At 39.4% G+C, this 17,909-nt stretch overlaps 1 protein-coding gene across 1 annotated transcript in view; it reads left to right on the forward strand.

Moving 5' to 3' along the window:
- The window catches only part of LOC102211329 (multiple epidermal growth factor-like domains protein 10), an 83,690-nt gene extending 66,705 nt beyond the window's left edge, over nt 1-16,985 (forward strand). Inside the window, exons 16-21 of the mRNA XM_013913297.1 lie at nt 521-754; nt 1,023-1,177; nt 2,559-2,628; nt 6,715-6,768; nt 9,378-9,596; nt 14,978-16,985. Coding sequence (XP_013768751.1) covers nt 521-754; nt 1,023-1,177; nt 2,559-2,628; nt 6,715-6,768; nt 9,378-9,596; nt 14,978-15,183 — 938 coding nt within the window. The 3' untranslated portion in view covers nt 15,184-16,985. The remainder of the gene's footprint in view (nt 1-520; nt 755-1,022; nt 1,178-2,558; nt 2,629-6,714; nt 6,769-9,377; nt 9,597-14,977) is intronic.
- Nucleotides 16,986-17,909: the final 924 nt, after the last annotated feature.

Genomic DNA, 17,909 nt, shown 5'->3' on the forward strand with positions numbered 1-17,909 from the left:
CGCGTAGTGCGCGTACTTCAAGCGTGCAGTCTCTTAATTGGGACACAGCCATGGTATTGCAAGCTTCCAAGGGCGTACACAAGATCTGCACAGAGGGAGGGATTAATGCAAGGCATCAAACCAGAATCCACACTAGATGGCAGCCGCGAGCATCTGGCGATGACTGAATGCTTGACTCGGTTACCAAAAGTAGTTCAGCAGCTTCATGTTCGTGCTCAGCTCTCTGTTTACCTCCAAAGAAGATTATGGAACCCGTGTCACTGCAGACTCCGCCAGTTTGGCGGTATCACCCCACCCTACTCCTTAACTGTTTGCCTTTCATTATCTGTCCTTTGTGGATACCTGCATTTGTATCATGGCAAAATACCAAAATAAAAGTCAATAGCACAATAAATTCAGTGAAATGAGAGGAATTTTATTCTGAAATTCTCATTCAGCAAAAATGCCTGATCACACTGTACAGGTGATGTGAGTGTGTCAAACATTAAAATGCAGTGTTACTCATCTGTGTTCTCCTCAGCGGCCTTGATGATGGAGGAGCTGAACCCCTACACCAAGATGAGCCCAGCTCTGGCATCGCAGCGGCAGTCGACGGGGGCTGTCCTGGGCATCGTCTTCCTGCTGCTGATGATCATGGCCATGCTTGCTCTGGTGGTCTGGTTCCGTTATCGACAAAGAGAGAAAGGCCACCGTGTGCCTAGTGTCACCTATACACCTGCCCTGAACATCAGCTCCACTGACTACTCCCTCTCAGGTACGATATCCGTGTGTCTGTCCTTTTCATCTGACTGGTGTTATTTATGTTTAGAATGGCATACAACAGAATTCAGAGCAGTTGATGGTAATCGTAACCTGCTGGGAAATTACACAACCAACAGGTAAAGACAATGAATGATCCGTTTTTTCAGATCTGGGTGATTAAATTAAAGGTTAAATACTTTGTATCAGGTGCACTGTACATATATATGCATGTATGACACATAGAGCTCAGTATGTGAGAACATGTCTTAATGTTGGGGCAGCAGGGCTGCAGTGCACAGGCCTGCTTTCTTCTTCAGAGTCCTCTCCCAGTAGCAGCTCTTTAGGTGGCTGCTTCTCCAACCCCAGCTACCGCACCCTGGGGTCCTGCACCTATGCCACACACTATGCCAAGCCAGATAAGAGGAGTTTCGCCAAGGTGGGTTCAAAAACCTTTTATATTTTGCCCTCAGAAAGCTTTAAGAGTTTGTTTAATGAGGGGCTGCTAATAAATAATCGCCAATTTTTTTTTGTTATACAACAAATAAGTTTCTACTTTAAGGTTCAGTTCACCCAAATTAGAAAAACGCAAACTGATTAGTACCTCCTCGTAGCAATTAACTGTCTTTATTTAAAAGAAAACAAACAATTCAAAGGTATTCCTTAGGCTGTGCTGCTTTGAGGCTAACCTCTGTAGGTCAGGTACATAGAAGCAAAGTTGGATGATTTAGCAGGAAGAAAGACTTTTTTGCTAATGGGTATCTGTGTAAAAAACATTTGCCCCCTTCCTGATTTCTTACTTTTTGGATATTTGTCACACATTTTAATCATAGACAAAGATAAGCTGAGTAAATAAAAATGCAGTTTTTAAATGATCATGTCATTTATTAAGGGGAAAAAAGCAACCCAGTGTTAATCCATAAAGATTTAACTTTTTATTGGTGACCAAATTTTCAGTGCAATTTGTTTTGTGTTTTTCTTTCCTTTGCCACATCTCAGTCTAAGAAACTCCAGCTTAATGTGACGTTTTTAATCCCACCTGAACTAAATTGCCCTCAGTACAGATCTTACTGTCAAACTCTAAAAAGCTGATACAACAGAAAGAAAGCACAACAGCATCATATCCAGTCAAATGTGATCACCTCTATAAAATCAAAAGCACTTTGCTGGTCCCAAGGTCAGACTGTGCAAACTGCTGAAGAAAATAAAAATAGAAAGAACCCAACATATACAAAGTATGTGTACTAGAGTGAAATGTGAAGCCATCTGTCCAACAGTCAAAACCCCGTTACTCAAGCATACCAGAAAAGCTGCAGGAAGTCCAAACACCAACCTGATTGAAATGCTGTGGAAGGATCTTATGCTGTGCATAACAAATGCCTGCAAACCTCAATAATTTAAAGCAGTTTTGCAAAGACGAGTGGGACGAAATCCCCCCACAGGGATGTGACAGACTGATAAAATCATACAGAAGACGCTTACTGCGTTATTTCTGCTAAGAGTGGTCATGGGTCGTGTGCTTAATTTTCACACAGGACTATATGAGTGTTTGCTGTTCCACATTTATGGTTCCCTTCAAGAAAAAAAGGACTTTCTTTTTAAATTTATTTTCCTCAAAAACAAACCCATTTCACTCTACAGTATATACTCACAACACACTGATTCACAGCTGAATTCGAATGTTTGTACCCTGTTACATCATCCTGTCTACAGCAGATAGAAGTGTTCATTTTTAAGATTGAGACAGTTTTTCTGAAACATTCTTTAAGAAGATGTCTTGTTTGTTTTTTACCTTTAATGTGTCTCTGTGAAATTTCCAGATGAAGACAAAGAAGCAACACAGGAACAGCGCTCCAGAGTGGGGCGCCTACTGCAACCTCAGTGAGCTCGGTCAGTCTTTTCTACACCTTCAGCCTCGGTTTATGACCCACTGTTCTTAGCCAGTTGCATTCGGACATCTGTCTTCTTTGAAATGTATCCTCATTCAGTTTTACTGAGTGTTTCCAACAATATCATCACTCTGTTAATGCTTGTGTGCACAGTAGTTGCTGGTTTTACTCGTGTTCAGAATATGATTATAAAGACATTGATTGCATGCATCCAGAGGGCAGGGAATACTCCTTTTACTCTCCGCCTCATAGTGTTTATACTAGAATCGACTACTTTCTTATTTCTGAAGCCTTAGTGAATAACTCTATTCAAGTATTGGTAATATAGTAATCTCGGACCATGCGCCAATTTTTCTATGTCTTGGAAATATTTTACAGATTCCTCAAAGCCGCAGATGGCGTTTAAATGTGTCCTTAACTAAAGACTCTGGGTTTATTAAATTGATAAGAGATGAAATACAATTTTACAAACAGACAAATAATCGAGAGGACACTACATTGGCTACTTGGTGGGATGCTATGAAGGCATGCTTAAGGGGGAGGATAATTTCTTACGCTCCCTTTAAAAAGAAGGCAGCTAACAAGAATGTCATTACGTTAGAAGCCAAATTAAAGGCACTTGAATCAGTACATTCCCACACAAAAGACAGAGTTACGTTGAATAAAATTGTTAAAGTTAAATATAAGTTGAATGTACTGTACAACAGAAAGGCAGAATACGCTTTATTTCGCATTAATCAAGCATATTGGGAAATGGGAGAAAAGCCGAGTCGTTTATTAGCATACCGTCTTAAACAGAAAGACAGTATGAACCATATCGCAGGCATACGGCAACCAGATGGGGTTATTTCAACTTCTATTAGACATATAAATGATGGATTCAGGGCCTTTTACAATAATCTTTATTCTACACAAGGTAGTTTAGATGAACAGAAATTCGAAGCATTCTTTACTGATTTAAACCTGCCACAGCTTTCTACTACTGACCAGCAGATTATAGATGCTCCAATTACAGTGGAGGAGATTACCCGTGCAATTAACAGTATGCCACTTAATAAAGCTCCAGGATTAGACGGGTTACCATTGGATTTCTATAGAGCATTTGAGGATATGTTAAGTCCCCTGTTGCTCAATGTTTATAATGAGGCGTTCAAAGTAGACTCATTACCTCAGTCAATGCACTCTGGACTTATAACATTTATTCTTAAAACTGGGAAAGACCCTTTAGACCCAGGTGGTTACCGCCCCATATCTTTGCTGAATTCTGACCAAAAAATCTTGTCAAAGGTCTTAGCGGGTCGATTAAAAGTAGTAATGGCGAAAATAAGTCATGCAGACCAATCTGGTTTTGTTCCAAACCGCTATGGTTCAGATAATATTAGGCGGTTGGTTAATTTGCAAAATGATCTATATGATTCAGTATATCCAACAGTGGCCCTATCGCTGGATGCTGCAAAAGCTTTTGATTGTGTTGAGTGGGATTATCTGTTTAAGACATTAGAAAAGTTTGGTTTTGGTGATAATTTTATCAGGTAGATAAAGATATTATATGATTCGCCTTCAGTGCGAGTATTGACGAATGGGCTCATATCAGATCTATTCCTTTTACAGAGATCCACAAGACGGGGTTGTCCCCTTAGCCCCGGGCTTTTTGTAATTGCTATAGAGCCTCTGGCACAAAAACTAAGAAATAATGTAAATATATTTGGAATTTCGATGGGTAATAGTCAACATAAGCTTCTATTATATGCAGATGATACTGTATGTTGTTACTTATGACCCAGCCTGGGAAGTTAATTCCAGCCCTATTAGAATGTATAGAAAGCTTTACGCTGCTTTCAGGGTATCGCCTCAACTGGGATAAATCAGAGGCAATGCCTATGTCAGGACACTGCCCCCATACTTTATTTAAACAGTGGGAGTTTCGGTGGTCCGTGAATGGTTTCAGGTATTTGGGGATACAAATTCCCTCGGATTACACTAAGATGGTTCGAGCAAATATGGAGCCAATGTTTGAAAGAATAAAAATGGAATTTGGTAGATGGTCCAGAGTGCGTCTCACAATATGGGGTAAAATTAGCTGTATTAAGATGATGACTGCACCCATGATCTTTTATATTTTATCCAATATTCCATTACACATTCCAGATAAGTATTTCAAAGATCTGGACTTTTTGATCCGGCAGTTTCTTTGGGGTAGTTCACCGCATCGTTTAAGTATTAAGAAACTTCAAGCAAGTGCAAAACCAGGAGGTTTTTCATTGCCTCATTTCCAATGGTATTATTGGGTGATGAACGTGAAACAACTTAGAGCTTGGTTACCTACTGCACCAGTTAAACCCATCTGGTCCCATATAGAGACGGAAAATTGGTGGGAAAATATAATGGAGGTAATTTTCAGTGTTTTAAAAAGGAGATTTGGTATCTCACCAAAACTGTCCATACTTGGTATAACCACAGAACTTTCTGATGGAGATTTTTCCAGTTATACAAAAAGATGGATTATTCTGGCTCTTACTACAGCCAAACGGGTCCTGCTAAGACATTGGCGGAAAAAGAGCCCCCCTCCCTATGAAGAGTGGCTAAAGACAAGGCAAGGCAATGGCTAAGTTGGCGTCTTACAAAAAAGTGACTTATGGTTTATTAGACAAATTGCATCAATATGATTGTATTTGGTCCCCTTTACAAGCTGGCTTTCTGTAACTTGAAGAACAGGAGTAATGACAGGGTGGTGGTGTGGGGATTGGTGTGCAAAGAAAGAATAGGATAACTTCCCTTTGTTTTGATTTTTGTTTTTTTTTGTTTTTGTTTGTTTGTTTTTTAAACTATTTATTTATTTAGTTGTCCTTAAGTTCTGTTATTGAAGTTTAAAATGAAATAAATAAAAATTGTTGGTGACAAAAATAAAGACATTGATTGCCACATGATGTCATCAGGATGCTGTAGAAGCAAATCTGAGTAAACTGATTAAAGCCTGTTTGTTTGTTTGTTGCTCCAATATGAACCAAGTTTACACTTAAGTATCATTTGCCATGGAAGGTGAAAGTTTCCCATGCGATGTGCACAAATGGACTCTACATAAGCTCATGGACAGTGATCAAATCTGTGCTGATAAGACAGACATTCCCTTTGCTCTTTTTATGGTGTCACTGATTTCCAAGTATTTAGGATTTTTGATTCACCACACAGCCTCTAATTATCCATGCTGGCATTTTTGGCATTTGGTAGAATTTTAGCTTGTATTTATGAATGCGTTGATGTTCACCAATAATAAGTATCAGAAGTATTTCTGAGCAGTGATGGATGTTTTAATGCAGTGCTTTCTAAACCATCAAAGATCATGAATATTGAATATTTATTTTGGAGATTTCTCTGCTGAATCTTTCAGCAGATTTTCTAAAATGTGTCAATATGTTAAACAGGTTTCAAAATGTGAAATATCTTTGTACCTGTGGTCCATCATCAAATGTGAGATTTACAAGGAGGGAAAACAGTACACCTCTCTGAACAGTGTCTGGGAGGCTGTGGTTGCTGCTGCACGCAATGTTGATGGTGAACAGATCAAAACACTGACAGAATCCATGGATGGCAGGCTTTTGAGTGTCCTTGCAAAGAAAGGTGGCTATATTGGTCGCTGATTTGTTTTTGTTTTGTTTTTGAATGTCCGAAACGTATATTTGTGAATGTGGAGATGTTATATTGGTTTCACTGGTAAAAATAAATAATTGAAATGGGTATATATTTGTTTTTTGTTAAGTTGCCTAATAATTCTGCACAGTAATAGTCACCTGCACACACAGATATCCCCCTAAAATAGCTCAAACTAAAAACTACTTCCAAAAACATTCAGCTTTGATATTGATGAGTTTTTTGGGTTCATTGAGAACATGGTTGTTGTTCAATAATAAAATTATTCCTCAGAAATACAACTTGCCTAATAATTCTGCACTCCCTGTACATTTATAGAGCATCTAAAATGTCAAGAACTATAAAAATTTCATGCGTATAAATAGATTTTTAAGAGGATTTTAGCAATGTTCTTTATGATAATCATATAAATCTCGTGGTCTTTCTTTTCTTTGTGCAGGTGTTTACTGCATTAATCAACGTTACAGCTACCACATGGAGCCACGCTACAGAGGTACTGTGCCACACAGGGCTCTCGTCACCTGACTCGAACAGTTAGCTAGTGACCGTGTCTCTTGCATTTAAAACCCCAGCTTCTTGTGGCTTGTGCTGAAATATCCAAACTGCATGTGACACAACAGGAGACCTGCTGATTATACTGATTCTACAGGAAGTCCAGTTTAAAATGACCCTTTCATGTACCAATCATCTAGCACATCATCATCCTATCTTATGTTAGATCAAGTTCCAAGTGAACAGTTATTTCTTAAAGTTGATGTGTTTGAAACATGAAAGGCAGCAACTCTGATATGTATAAATTGTAATGCTCTGGATCTTTCCAGAATGCCAGCTCTTGTGGAGTTAAAGAAATGCTTTATAGTTACCTACTCCAAAAGGTTTTCACCACAAGGCGTGCCTTTTACCACACCCCCTATTAGTAATAACTAATACTTTGTTCACTGCATGTTACTCCCTGGTCTAGGGGTACTGGAACAACATAAGGTTTATAAGGAAAATGACCCCGCCCTGGTCCCCAACACCGTACCCAGAAGCTGATGTGTCTAAACTGAAGCTTAAGTTAAGTTAAGCTTCAGTTTAGACACAATAAACCACCTTTCACTTGTAAATCAGCTTCTGGGTATGGTTTTGGGGATGAGGGTCATTTTCCTTATAAACCTTATGTTGCGTTCCAGTACCCCTAGACCAGGATGTAACACTGCACCGTCATGTTTTCAAACGTGACACGGCCCAGCAAGAGGCAATAGGCAACTATTTTTTCTTGCCCTTAATAGCTATCAAAGCACTATAGAGAAGGACAAGTAGAAAACCACAATGTCATGTGCAGGAAAGCTCTAGTCAGATCTCTGGAGGCTTCTGATCACTTCAGGCCCTAAAGATCTGCTGCTACCATCTGGGGTCTGATAACACAGGACACCTTCAGGGCTCATAGAGTGGTGAGGTGTAGGCATGTGCTTTTATTGTTGCGATTTTAAGTTGTATGAAATATTTGTTTTAGGGAAAAGACAAAAAAGAAAATTGAACAGCAGCTGGTGTCGTCTCTTCTGTGAGTTAGACGAGAGCCGAGATTTGAAAGTAAAACATTCAGAAACTGAACCTGAACTTTGGACTCACAAGTGCTGTCCATCAGCATCCACCCCTGCAACAACAGTATAAAGCTAACATCTTTATTTTTATCATTCCTGCGAGAATGATAAAAATTCAAATATAGGAAAACGTCTGATGTCTGACCACTTTAGTTGCAGCCTCGCAGAGCTGCTCGCAGTGCAGAGTGTGATTTCATGTAGATGAAGAAAAAGGTGCAGCATGCCACACAGGTGGTGTTACTTTACTACCACTGTCATTGTTCCTCTTGATCCTTTCCAGCCTGTGCTCATAGATGTGTTTGTGTCTTTGCAGGGTGAACCCAACGTCTCTTCTCACTGTGTTTTTTTCCTCCCTGCTGGGGTCATCCTCCTGCTTTAACCCTCATCAGCCCCAAAACTCCCCTTGGAAACAGAATTCTCCTTCTCTATAACTGAATGCTCTCTTTGTGCCTTGATTTACATTTCCTTTATCTGCAGGTTTTAACCTCAGCTGCCCTTGAGTGCTGATGTTGGTGTTAAAATGTAATCTTTGGTGTCAAGTGTTCCAATGCAGACTCTAACATCCATGTTTCCTAAAGGAAAACTCCTCAGCTTTTTTGTTCTTTACAACAAAAGACTACACAGAATATGTATTGATTTTAGAGAGGAATACAGATTATTTTAAATTCTTTGTCGCTCCTACTTAACACATGTTTTCATTGCTTTAAAAAGGACTGAACGTCTCTCACTCTGTTGCTATAGAGGAGATGCACAGCTCCATACAGGCACACTCAGCTTCTCATTTTAGAGTTTGACTCTGGTCTGTTTCCCTCTTCAGTTACTTTACACTGAGCAAAAAGGTGAACAGAATACCTGCATATCTCACTATAAGGTCCATGGATTAGACTAGGACATTTCCAGCCATCTAATGTCTTGAAATGCAACCTAAGCAATGGCAATTTAAAAATTAAAGTGTTTTTCTTATGCAAATTAATATTTTTACCATCTGAATTCCAAAAAGCTGACACTATATAGAGTGTAAATCAAAATAGAATGAGTTTCAAATCTAAGAAATCAATATATTATTCACAGTAGAACCTAGGAAAAAAATATCAAATATTAAACTGAAAAATAAAATAATATTATAAGAAAAATATTGCAGCATTTTTATTTGATGGCAGCAACACATATATCAAAAAGGTTGTGACAGAGACGTGTTTACCACTGTGAAGTGTCTCATTTTCTTTTAACAGTACATGGTGTGATCAGTTATCCAAGGAGAATTTGGTCACTATGGTAACTAAAATAATGACCAGGGATGCAGGAAATAGCTGCAGAGAGTCGTCTTTCTGATTTGACACACACACAAAAAATCATTTTATGAAAAGCTGGAGTGCTGCTGGGTTAAAATCATCAAAAATGATTTTTTTTTAAAAACAGAGCTTTTTGAAGAAGCTTTTTTTTATTTTTTAATTAATTAAGCATTGAATAATGTCATACCACACAAGATTAAACACTCTGTGTCTCACTCTTTCCTTAGACTATGTGAAGAGTTCGTTGTCCAGCACCTGTTCCCTCAACAGTGAAAACCCGTACGCCACCATAACCGACAATCCCAGCCTATGTAAGCACTCAGAGAGCAGCTACGTGGAGATGAAATCACCAGCACACCATGAACACACGGCACACTGCTGTTCTGCTGCCATCATCAGTGCGACTACAACCACCACTGTGCCTGCCAAGAATGTCTACAACATGGGTACATTTGCAGTGTTTTACATTTGTCTCCTGTTTTCGGTTAATAAGAACATTTTTAGGCACATTTGAGATACACAGTCAAAGTGCACATGCAGAGCAAACAGAGGTGCAGGTGGAGTTCCATTAGCACAGTGTTTGTATGGCTGAATAATATAACCCCAGGTTTGCATTAATAATTCCACTATTGTGATTAGTTTTACTGTTTTGTACTAAAGTATACTCTCCGGCCACTTCATTAGATACACCCGTTCTATTGCTTTTAAACACAAATATTTAATCAGCCAATCACATGGCAGAAATGGTGCCAATCCTGTCAACTAAAAAGATGAAACTGTGGATGCAGTTCTCACCAAAATCAGGGGACAGAAAACTGGAAAAACATTGCTGAGTCTCACTTTCTGCTGCAATATTCAGACAGCAGCATCAGTAAACAGCATGAAAGCAGGGATCCATCATGCCTTGTATCAACAGTTCAGGCTCCTGGCAGTGTACTAGTGTGGGGGATATTTTCTGGTCAGACCTACGGCCCCTTTGGACCACTTTACCATTGTTCAAACCACGCAGCCTGCCTATGTCCAATATGTGCTCATGTTTCAGCCTGTGTGCATCCTGTTGCAGGTATTTTTTAACTTACTCTTGTTCTTTTTCTTGATTTTTCCCCCTAGTTTTGCTTTGTCTTTTCCTTTGTGAATACTTTTTTCTTTTAGACAATGGACTGCAGTGCAACAACATTAGGCTGCACTCATTGTTTAGTTCAGAGAATAGCTGATTGCCCTGAAGCTGACCACTCTGTTGGCTAGAACAGTGGAGATTCCAGTTGAAATCTTGAGAGAAAAATACAGAGAATGCAGAGGTGGACAGAAGAAGAAACAGAGAGATGACAGCAGAGAGTATTGGAGAAAGCACAAGTTATAAGCTGCATCTGCCCTTTCTTATCATGTGGAAAGCACAATCATTGATGAATAAAGTGGAGAAGCAGCATTGGCAATGCAGAGGCAATGTTAGATAGACAGAGTTGATGTAGAGAAAGCATGGTATGTAACGATGTCATGCTGTTATGTTAAAATTGACCTTTTCAGCAGCTTCTTAAAGCTATACACAGAGAATTTAAGCCATTTTAAGGCAAAGGGTCCAGCCCAGGACTGGGATGGTGTAACTGATGACGTGGTCTGTAAGTGTAGATATCTGTTGAGTGAAAGGCACACTAAGCAAAAATTTAGCCTACAGCATCTGATGTCATGTCAGGTTGTCAGTCAATTCAATTCAGTTCAATTCAATTTTATTTATATAGCGCCAAATCACAACAGTCACCACAAGGCACTTTATATTGTTTCACTAGCTGGGCCCACGTCCTCGATTTAGGTTTTAGTAGATAAAGGTGAATGCTTGAATATGAATCGAGCGGTGGTTTCAAGGCCTTGAAGGGGACTGGTGACGGCTCCCGGGCCTGGCAGATCCCCTTGTACTAAATAGAAGTGAAGAAGTTAAAGAATTGAAAAAAAGGAGGGACGGAAGGCGGGGCACGTAAACGAGAATGAACAGCTCGCAGAACTGGGGGAACCTATATAGATGAGAACCGGAAGGAGCGTGTTTGGAGGTGTGGTCCCGCTACTGAAATTCCAATACTTAATCTCCAAAAGGTAGACCCTACAATAATATATACAGACAAAACCCAACAATCATATGACCCCCATGAGCAAGCACTTTGGCGACAGTGGGAAGGAAAAACTCCCTTTTAACAGGAAGAAACCTCCGGCAGAACCAGGCTCAGGGAGGGGGGGGCATCTGCTGTGACTGGTTGGGGTGAGAGAAGGAAGACAGGATAAAGACATGCTGTGGAAGAGAGACAGAGGCTAATAACACGTATGATTCAGTCCAGAGAAGTCTATTAAAACATAGTGAGTATTGCCATTTTTTTCATTGCTTAATTAGCGTCTTGCAGCCCAACAAACAGCATCTTTGCTATCCTTTCTGTACGAGTCACCGCACTACACTAATAAAACTAGATCACAGAAAAATGTATAGTTCAGCAGGTGGAACTGAAACATGTGCTTTCAAGTATTTTTAAGGAATTCGCATGATAAGGTGGGGCCAGGTTTCACAACGAGTTCACCCGAAACTCTGGCTGATTGGGACCCACACCCAGTTTCACACCTTGGCTCAGGCGATTAGAGGATCATCAGGGGGTCCTTTTGTCCCTCTGTGGGGGGAAACTCCCACTAGGTTTATATCTGGGACTCTCCACCATTTGACCTTAGAACTGACGAAGCTTCTCGGATGAGAGGTGAAACGTCTTCAAGCAACTTAAAGAAGTCCAGACGCTTTTCTTTGCAAGCTCCTTTGACTACGATGACCTGGATGACTGAGAACCTTCACAGACATATTTTTATTTTTGAAGTTTTTTTGCTCCTAGTGATCTTCACTTTTGCTCCCTTCCCTTTTCCAGCCCACTTGTCAACCAATCAGCAATCAGCAGACTTATAGGTAATCCTTGTACATTAATGCACAGTTGTGGTTATGGAGGATTGCATGGGCTAATGTACTGACTAACCTCCTTGGAGAATGTGTCTTGGCCGTGTGCTAGAACCTCAGTTTTACCAGAATTGCGATGGAGGAAGTTAGAGCATATCCAATTAGTAATGGCAGAGAAACGTTTGTTGAGGCAGGGGAAGCTGTTAAGGTTGTTGGGTTTGACAGAAGGGTATGTCAAAACCGTGTGTCATCTACATTAAACTAAACCCATTAATGAGATGGCCCAGGAGTAACATATATTAAAAAAAACTGAATTGGTCCAAGGATTGAGCCCTGGGGGACTCCACATGCAAGCAGTACAGATGAATGCATACACTGATTAATAGAAATTCTGAAGTATCTGTTTGATAAGTATGAAGAAAACCATCTGAGGGCAGTACCAGTGGTGCCAACCCAGTTTTGTAGTCTGTTAATAAGTAGCTTGATCAACAGTATCAAAGGCTACAGATCAGTCGAGCAGAACTTGAATGGAATGCTCACCTTTATCTGAGTGCATTACAATATCATTTTCAGTAAAGCTGTTTTAGTGCTGTGGTTTTATCTGTAACCACAAGAGAATTTATCAAAGATGTTTCCTACAATAATTTGAAGGAGCTGAAGAGCAACAACTTTCTCAAGGATTTTGAAAATAAACAGGAGTTTGGAAATTGGTCTATAATTATAAAAACAGTGGGATCTAACAAGGAAAGACACTGGCTGTTTTCAAGCAATCTGGAATGGGGCCAGACACCAGGGGGATCATGACATTATCACAGAATTATGACACTCTGTGGTTCAAGTGTTTGAATTTGATGCCTGTAGTACATTTTACTAAGTTTGGACTTGATTGAAATAAGGCAGAAGAAAACTTATTTTCTTTGTTGACAACAGCATTGTATCTGGTTGTTCAGTGATGACGCGACGAATCCTAATTCCGGGCCTAAAGTAATAATAATAATAATAATAATACATTTTATTTGAGGGCGCCTTTCAGAAACCCAAGGTCACCTTACAAAAAACACAATTAATAAAAGGAACAATAGTCATAAAATACATAAAATAAGTTAAAATTACAAAACAGAGCGTGACAACAGATAAAATCAGCATTAAAGCGAATAAGCCAGTTTAAACAGATGTGTTTTGAGCTGTGTCTTAAATACGAAGAGGGAGTCAATATTTCTTAGTGCAGGAGGAAGAGAGTTCCAGAGCCGAGGAGCAGAGCGACTGAAAGCTCTGTTCCCCATAGTAATAAGGTGTGAGGACGGAACAGTAAGATGAATAGCAGATGATGATCTAAGAGGGCGGGAAACAGTGGTGATATGGAGCAGGTCACACAAATATGAAGGAGCAGATTTATGGATACACTTGTATGTAAGAAGTAAGATTTTGAAATTTTTCCTGGCTTCTATGGGCAACCAGTGAAGCTGCTGAAGAACTGGGGTAATATGAGCACTTAACGGAGTACGGGTTATAATCCAAGCTGCAGAATTTTGAAGAAGTTGGAGTTTATGAAGGGACCTTTTAGGGAGACCAAATAGGAGGGAATTACAGTAATCAATACGGGAAGTAATAAGACTATGGACAAGGATGGCAGCAGCATGGGGAGTAAGGAAGGGACGGAGTCGGTGAATATTACGTAAATGGAAGTAAGCAGACCGGGTTATGTAATTAATGTGAGACTGGAATGAAAGAGTATTATCAAGTATGACACCCAAACTCTTAACCTGAGGGGAGGGGAGGGTGGGAGAATTTTCAACGTTAATGGAAAAGCTGTGGAATTTGGTTAAGATAGATGGTGTACCAACAAGTAAAACTTCAGTTTTATTACTGTTAAGTTTGAGGAAATTGGAGGAGAACCAGGATCTAATCTAAATAAGACAGTCTGAGAGGGAGGTAGGTGGGAGGGATGAATTGGGTTTAGAAGAAAGGTAGAGCTGGGTGTCATCGGCATAACAGTGAAAATTTATGGTTTTAACTAAGGTTAAAGTTAAAGTAGTAGGTTAAAGTAGTCTGCGTTTAATATGGCTTTTGTGTTGTTAACATGTTTAATGTTATGTATTTTCTTCTATTTAATCTCAAAAAGCTCCTAAAACAGTCAGTGATCACTGTTGACCTCCCTCGGCTTTTATTACCACTAATCATTTATTTAAGCTCAGTTTTTAAAACCTTAGGATGTAGCTACAGCCCAGCCCATGCAGCAGTATATGAATGACTAACCTCGTATTGTGGATGGATTATCTCAGTTGTTCTCCTGGCTGAAGTTTGGTCCTTTTACAGCATCCTGCCATGCGATTACATTTGTTCCTGACCACCGAGAACACTCACGGTAACTTTTATCGAGTGGAAAAAGAGTTAGCTTGTTTATATTATGCTAACATAGCTGTGTCGCTAGTGGTCACGTAGCACATCATTATATACCAGCTAGCCCAACTTCAGTAACCCTGCAAATGTCACTGCTGTTTAGTTTTCTGTCTTCATTTATGCTGGAAGTGATAACAGAGCTGTATGTTTTAATTTGTTTCCAAAACCCCGCAGTCAGGACATGCTATATTGTATTTAGATAGAAGCTAGCGAGCTAACTTCCTGCTAACTTCTAACTCCGTTAAATGTCATAAATTCCGTTTTCATGGATGCCTGGATGTTAAACTCAATTGTTACACCTGGTAGAGCAGAACGCTGATCATTTTATTAAAGATGAAAGACTTTAGACAGTTTTTCAACTCTCAGTAATGCCACAGTGATCGTTTGATATATGGACCTGCAGCGGAGTTTAGGCCCAGACACGGCTAGTGACGTCAGACTGAACAACCGGATTGTGTAAATTATATAAATGAAATAAAACACCCACTCTCTTGGTTTTTGTTCCCCCAGAACCAACCATAAGTATTGTGCCGGCAAGTGGTGCTGCAGTGGTTCCCAGTTACCCTCAGAACCCATACGACCTCCCCAGGAACAGCCACATCCCGAGCCACTACGACCTGCTGCCAATGCGCCCCAGCCCCTCCCACAGCCACAGCCTCACCCTGAACAGCTGCAGTCCCCCACTGCCCGGCAGCCCCACCAGTTCCCTGCTCTAGGGCCCCCCAACAGGATCCAGTGCACTCAGAACTAAGAAACTGAAGTATGAAAGTAGAAAGTGTTTTGACACTGATGAGTAAATACAGGTTGATATTTAAAGGATGGAGAAAATGTGTTGCTGGGACTAATACTTACTTATTTATTTTCTAAGTAGCATTTTATTTGTTTGTTTGGTTTGTTTTTCGTTTTGTTTTGCAGTGTCCAGACTGCTAGACGGCTGTTTGACATTTTACTATGATATACCAACCAACCAGTCTGAGCTGTTTTGTGTCAGTCACCAGTACATCTTTATATTCTTATTTTCACACCAAAATTGCCAGCAGCGGGGTAATACAAGTACATATACACATAAATATACTCGTTTCAGCGGTTTTTGAGACATCTCGACTCAGAAGATGAATGTCAAAAAAGAAACTGACTTGCTCACGTAAAGACTGCAATGGCTGTGCCAAAGAAAGGACTGAGGCCCACTGTACATCTGCAAAGACTACTTTATTTACTAGCATGTTAGGTCCAAATGAACATCATGTGGGCATTACGGTTGTGCTGTGGGAAAGAAATCCAATGGACTCCTCCGAAGAAAAGGCTCTCTATCCTTTTATTTCCCCAGAAAAAAGGACTGAGAAAAGGACAGAAAAAAAGATAACTGGAGTATCTTCAGACTTACAGCACCTGTATAGTATTTTATACACACTGTTTCTTATTTCGTGTTTACATATTTAAAGATCCTGCTGGGGTTCATGTTTTTGCTCAGAAATGTTATTTTTTGTATGTACTGTAGACAAAGTGGTGTATTTGATGTACACTTACTGTACACCTCGTGATTATAGTTGTAATTTTTTTTCTTTATGTTGAGCTTATTATACATGCATGTAAAAAGGTGATTCAGGGCATAATGGTTAGTGAGGAATACCCTTATTCTTTGGCTTTTATTGTGATCATGGTCAGATGGCTAAGCTCTTTTGCTGATGATTGCCATGCTACTGTGGACATGCCATTTGGAACATACTTCTTGGAAATATAAATATATTTTAGGTTGGAAGTTGTGGTTATAACAGTTCTGTAGGCAACTTCCCCCTTCCATGATTTTATTGTAGAGTCGCTAGAGTTTTGTTACTAAACACAATTAAATGTGTTTTCATGTAGCTCTGACAAAAATGTGTTATGCAACGTAGCAGTAACTTTAAAATGATAGACATACAATCACTTTAAGTATTCAGACTGCTCTCCTTTTTTACAGATTATAGATTTACACTATAATTGATGAAATGATAGATTTTCAGTTATATTTATTCATCACCTAATGCTTAGAAATGTTTGAATGAGTTCAACTAATGTTATTTTAACCCAACCAGTTAACTAAAACAAGCTGAAGACTTAAACCAGGCTTTTAACCGGCTGAAACTCATGAAGACCAACTGCTTACACAAAGGAATGAATTAAGGATTCACAAATACATTTTTATTTTGTCTTACAAATACATTGTTTCATCATAAATTTGCATTTACAAAGTGCGCAAAAGTAAAAGGGTCTGAAGCAACTAAAGTTCGGCTGTAGCAAACAGCAATAAGAGGACATGTTGACAATCTTATGTGTACAGTTTGCTATCCCAATGATTTGGTTTCCTGTTTTTGTTCTATTTGCTCTGATTTATCTTGTTTTTTTTAGTGGTTTGATATGTTTGATCCAAACAATAGTTCATGTGTATAGGTGTATGTAGTGCTGCTTACATTTTTGGGGGGGGAGGGTGTGTGTTTGTTTTTTTGTTTTTGAAAACCCTGAAATGAATAAAGTCATGACAGCTCAGGAGAGTGGTGTCATATGTTGATTTTAAAAAACAAACAAACAAACTCTGTTTTCACCTTTCATCCAGAGATATAAAGCTGCAGTCATGTGGTGGAATGTTTCTGTTTTTAATGTTTAATGTTTACCCAGAAGTTTGGGAGTCCTCCTTTTCCTGTAAAAATGATTCCGTTTGCTAATCAGGTCTTAATAGGGGGCCGCACGCCTGCCCAATGAGTTCATATCCACCATCTGGTCTTCTTGTGTGGAGTTTGCATGTTCTTCCTGTTATTACATGGGTTCTCTCTGGGTACTCCATCTTCCTCACACAATCCAAAGACATGCAGTTAGTGGAGCTGGGTTATTTTAATTCTAAATTCCCAAATTCTGGTTGTCTGTCTGTCTGTGTTAGCTTAGACTGGCGACCTGTCCAGGGTGAATGCTGCCTGTTGGCCTATGGTAGGTGGAAGATAATGAATTGCTAGGTTTTAATAAAAGTTGAAGGTGTAATTGGCCAGATTTGAATTATTAGTAGTAATTTATTCTAATGGCATGATTTGCAGATCTATTTTAATCACATTGTGTTTATTGTTTATTTGCTTCAGTTTATCCTGCTATCCACATTACAAATCCTGGAACTGTCAGTGGGAATCTTTTGATTATCCTATTAGATCAGAGTACTTAGTGAGGAATAATCATACCATCATTTCCATCACTAAGGCTACTTGGGGTCCACAGGAGACATCACACAGCTCCTGAGAGACCATACAGAATAGTAGTTCTGTGGGTGGACAGACCAATTCCTGTGGTTCAATGCCTCACAATATTCTTAACAATATGTTGTTATTCTTGAAGGCATAGTAAGGCTTTCTCATGCACAAAGAGTTTAACCTTGATAGTCTTGATGGATAACATTTACATTTACAATAATTGATTACACAGC

This window comes from Pundamilia nyererei, unplaced genomic scaffold (genome assembly GCF_000239375.1).
Source record: "Pundamilia nyererei isolate P.nyererei 1_Seehausen unplaced genomic scaffold, PunNye1.0 scaffold00124, whole genome shotgun sequence".
NCBI lineage: Eukaryota > Metazoa > Chordata > Actinopteri > Cichliformes > Cichlidae > Pundamilia > Pundamilia nyererei.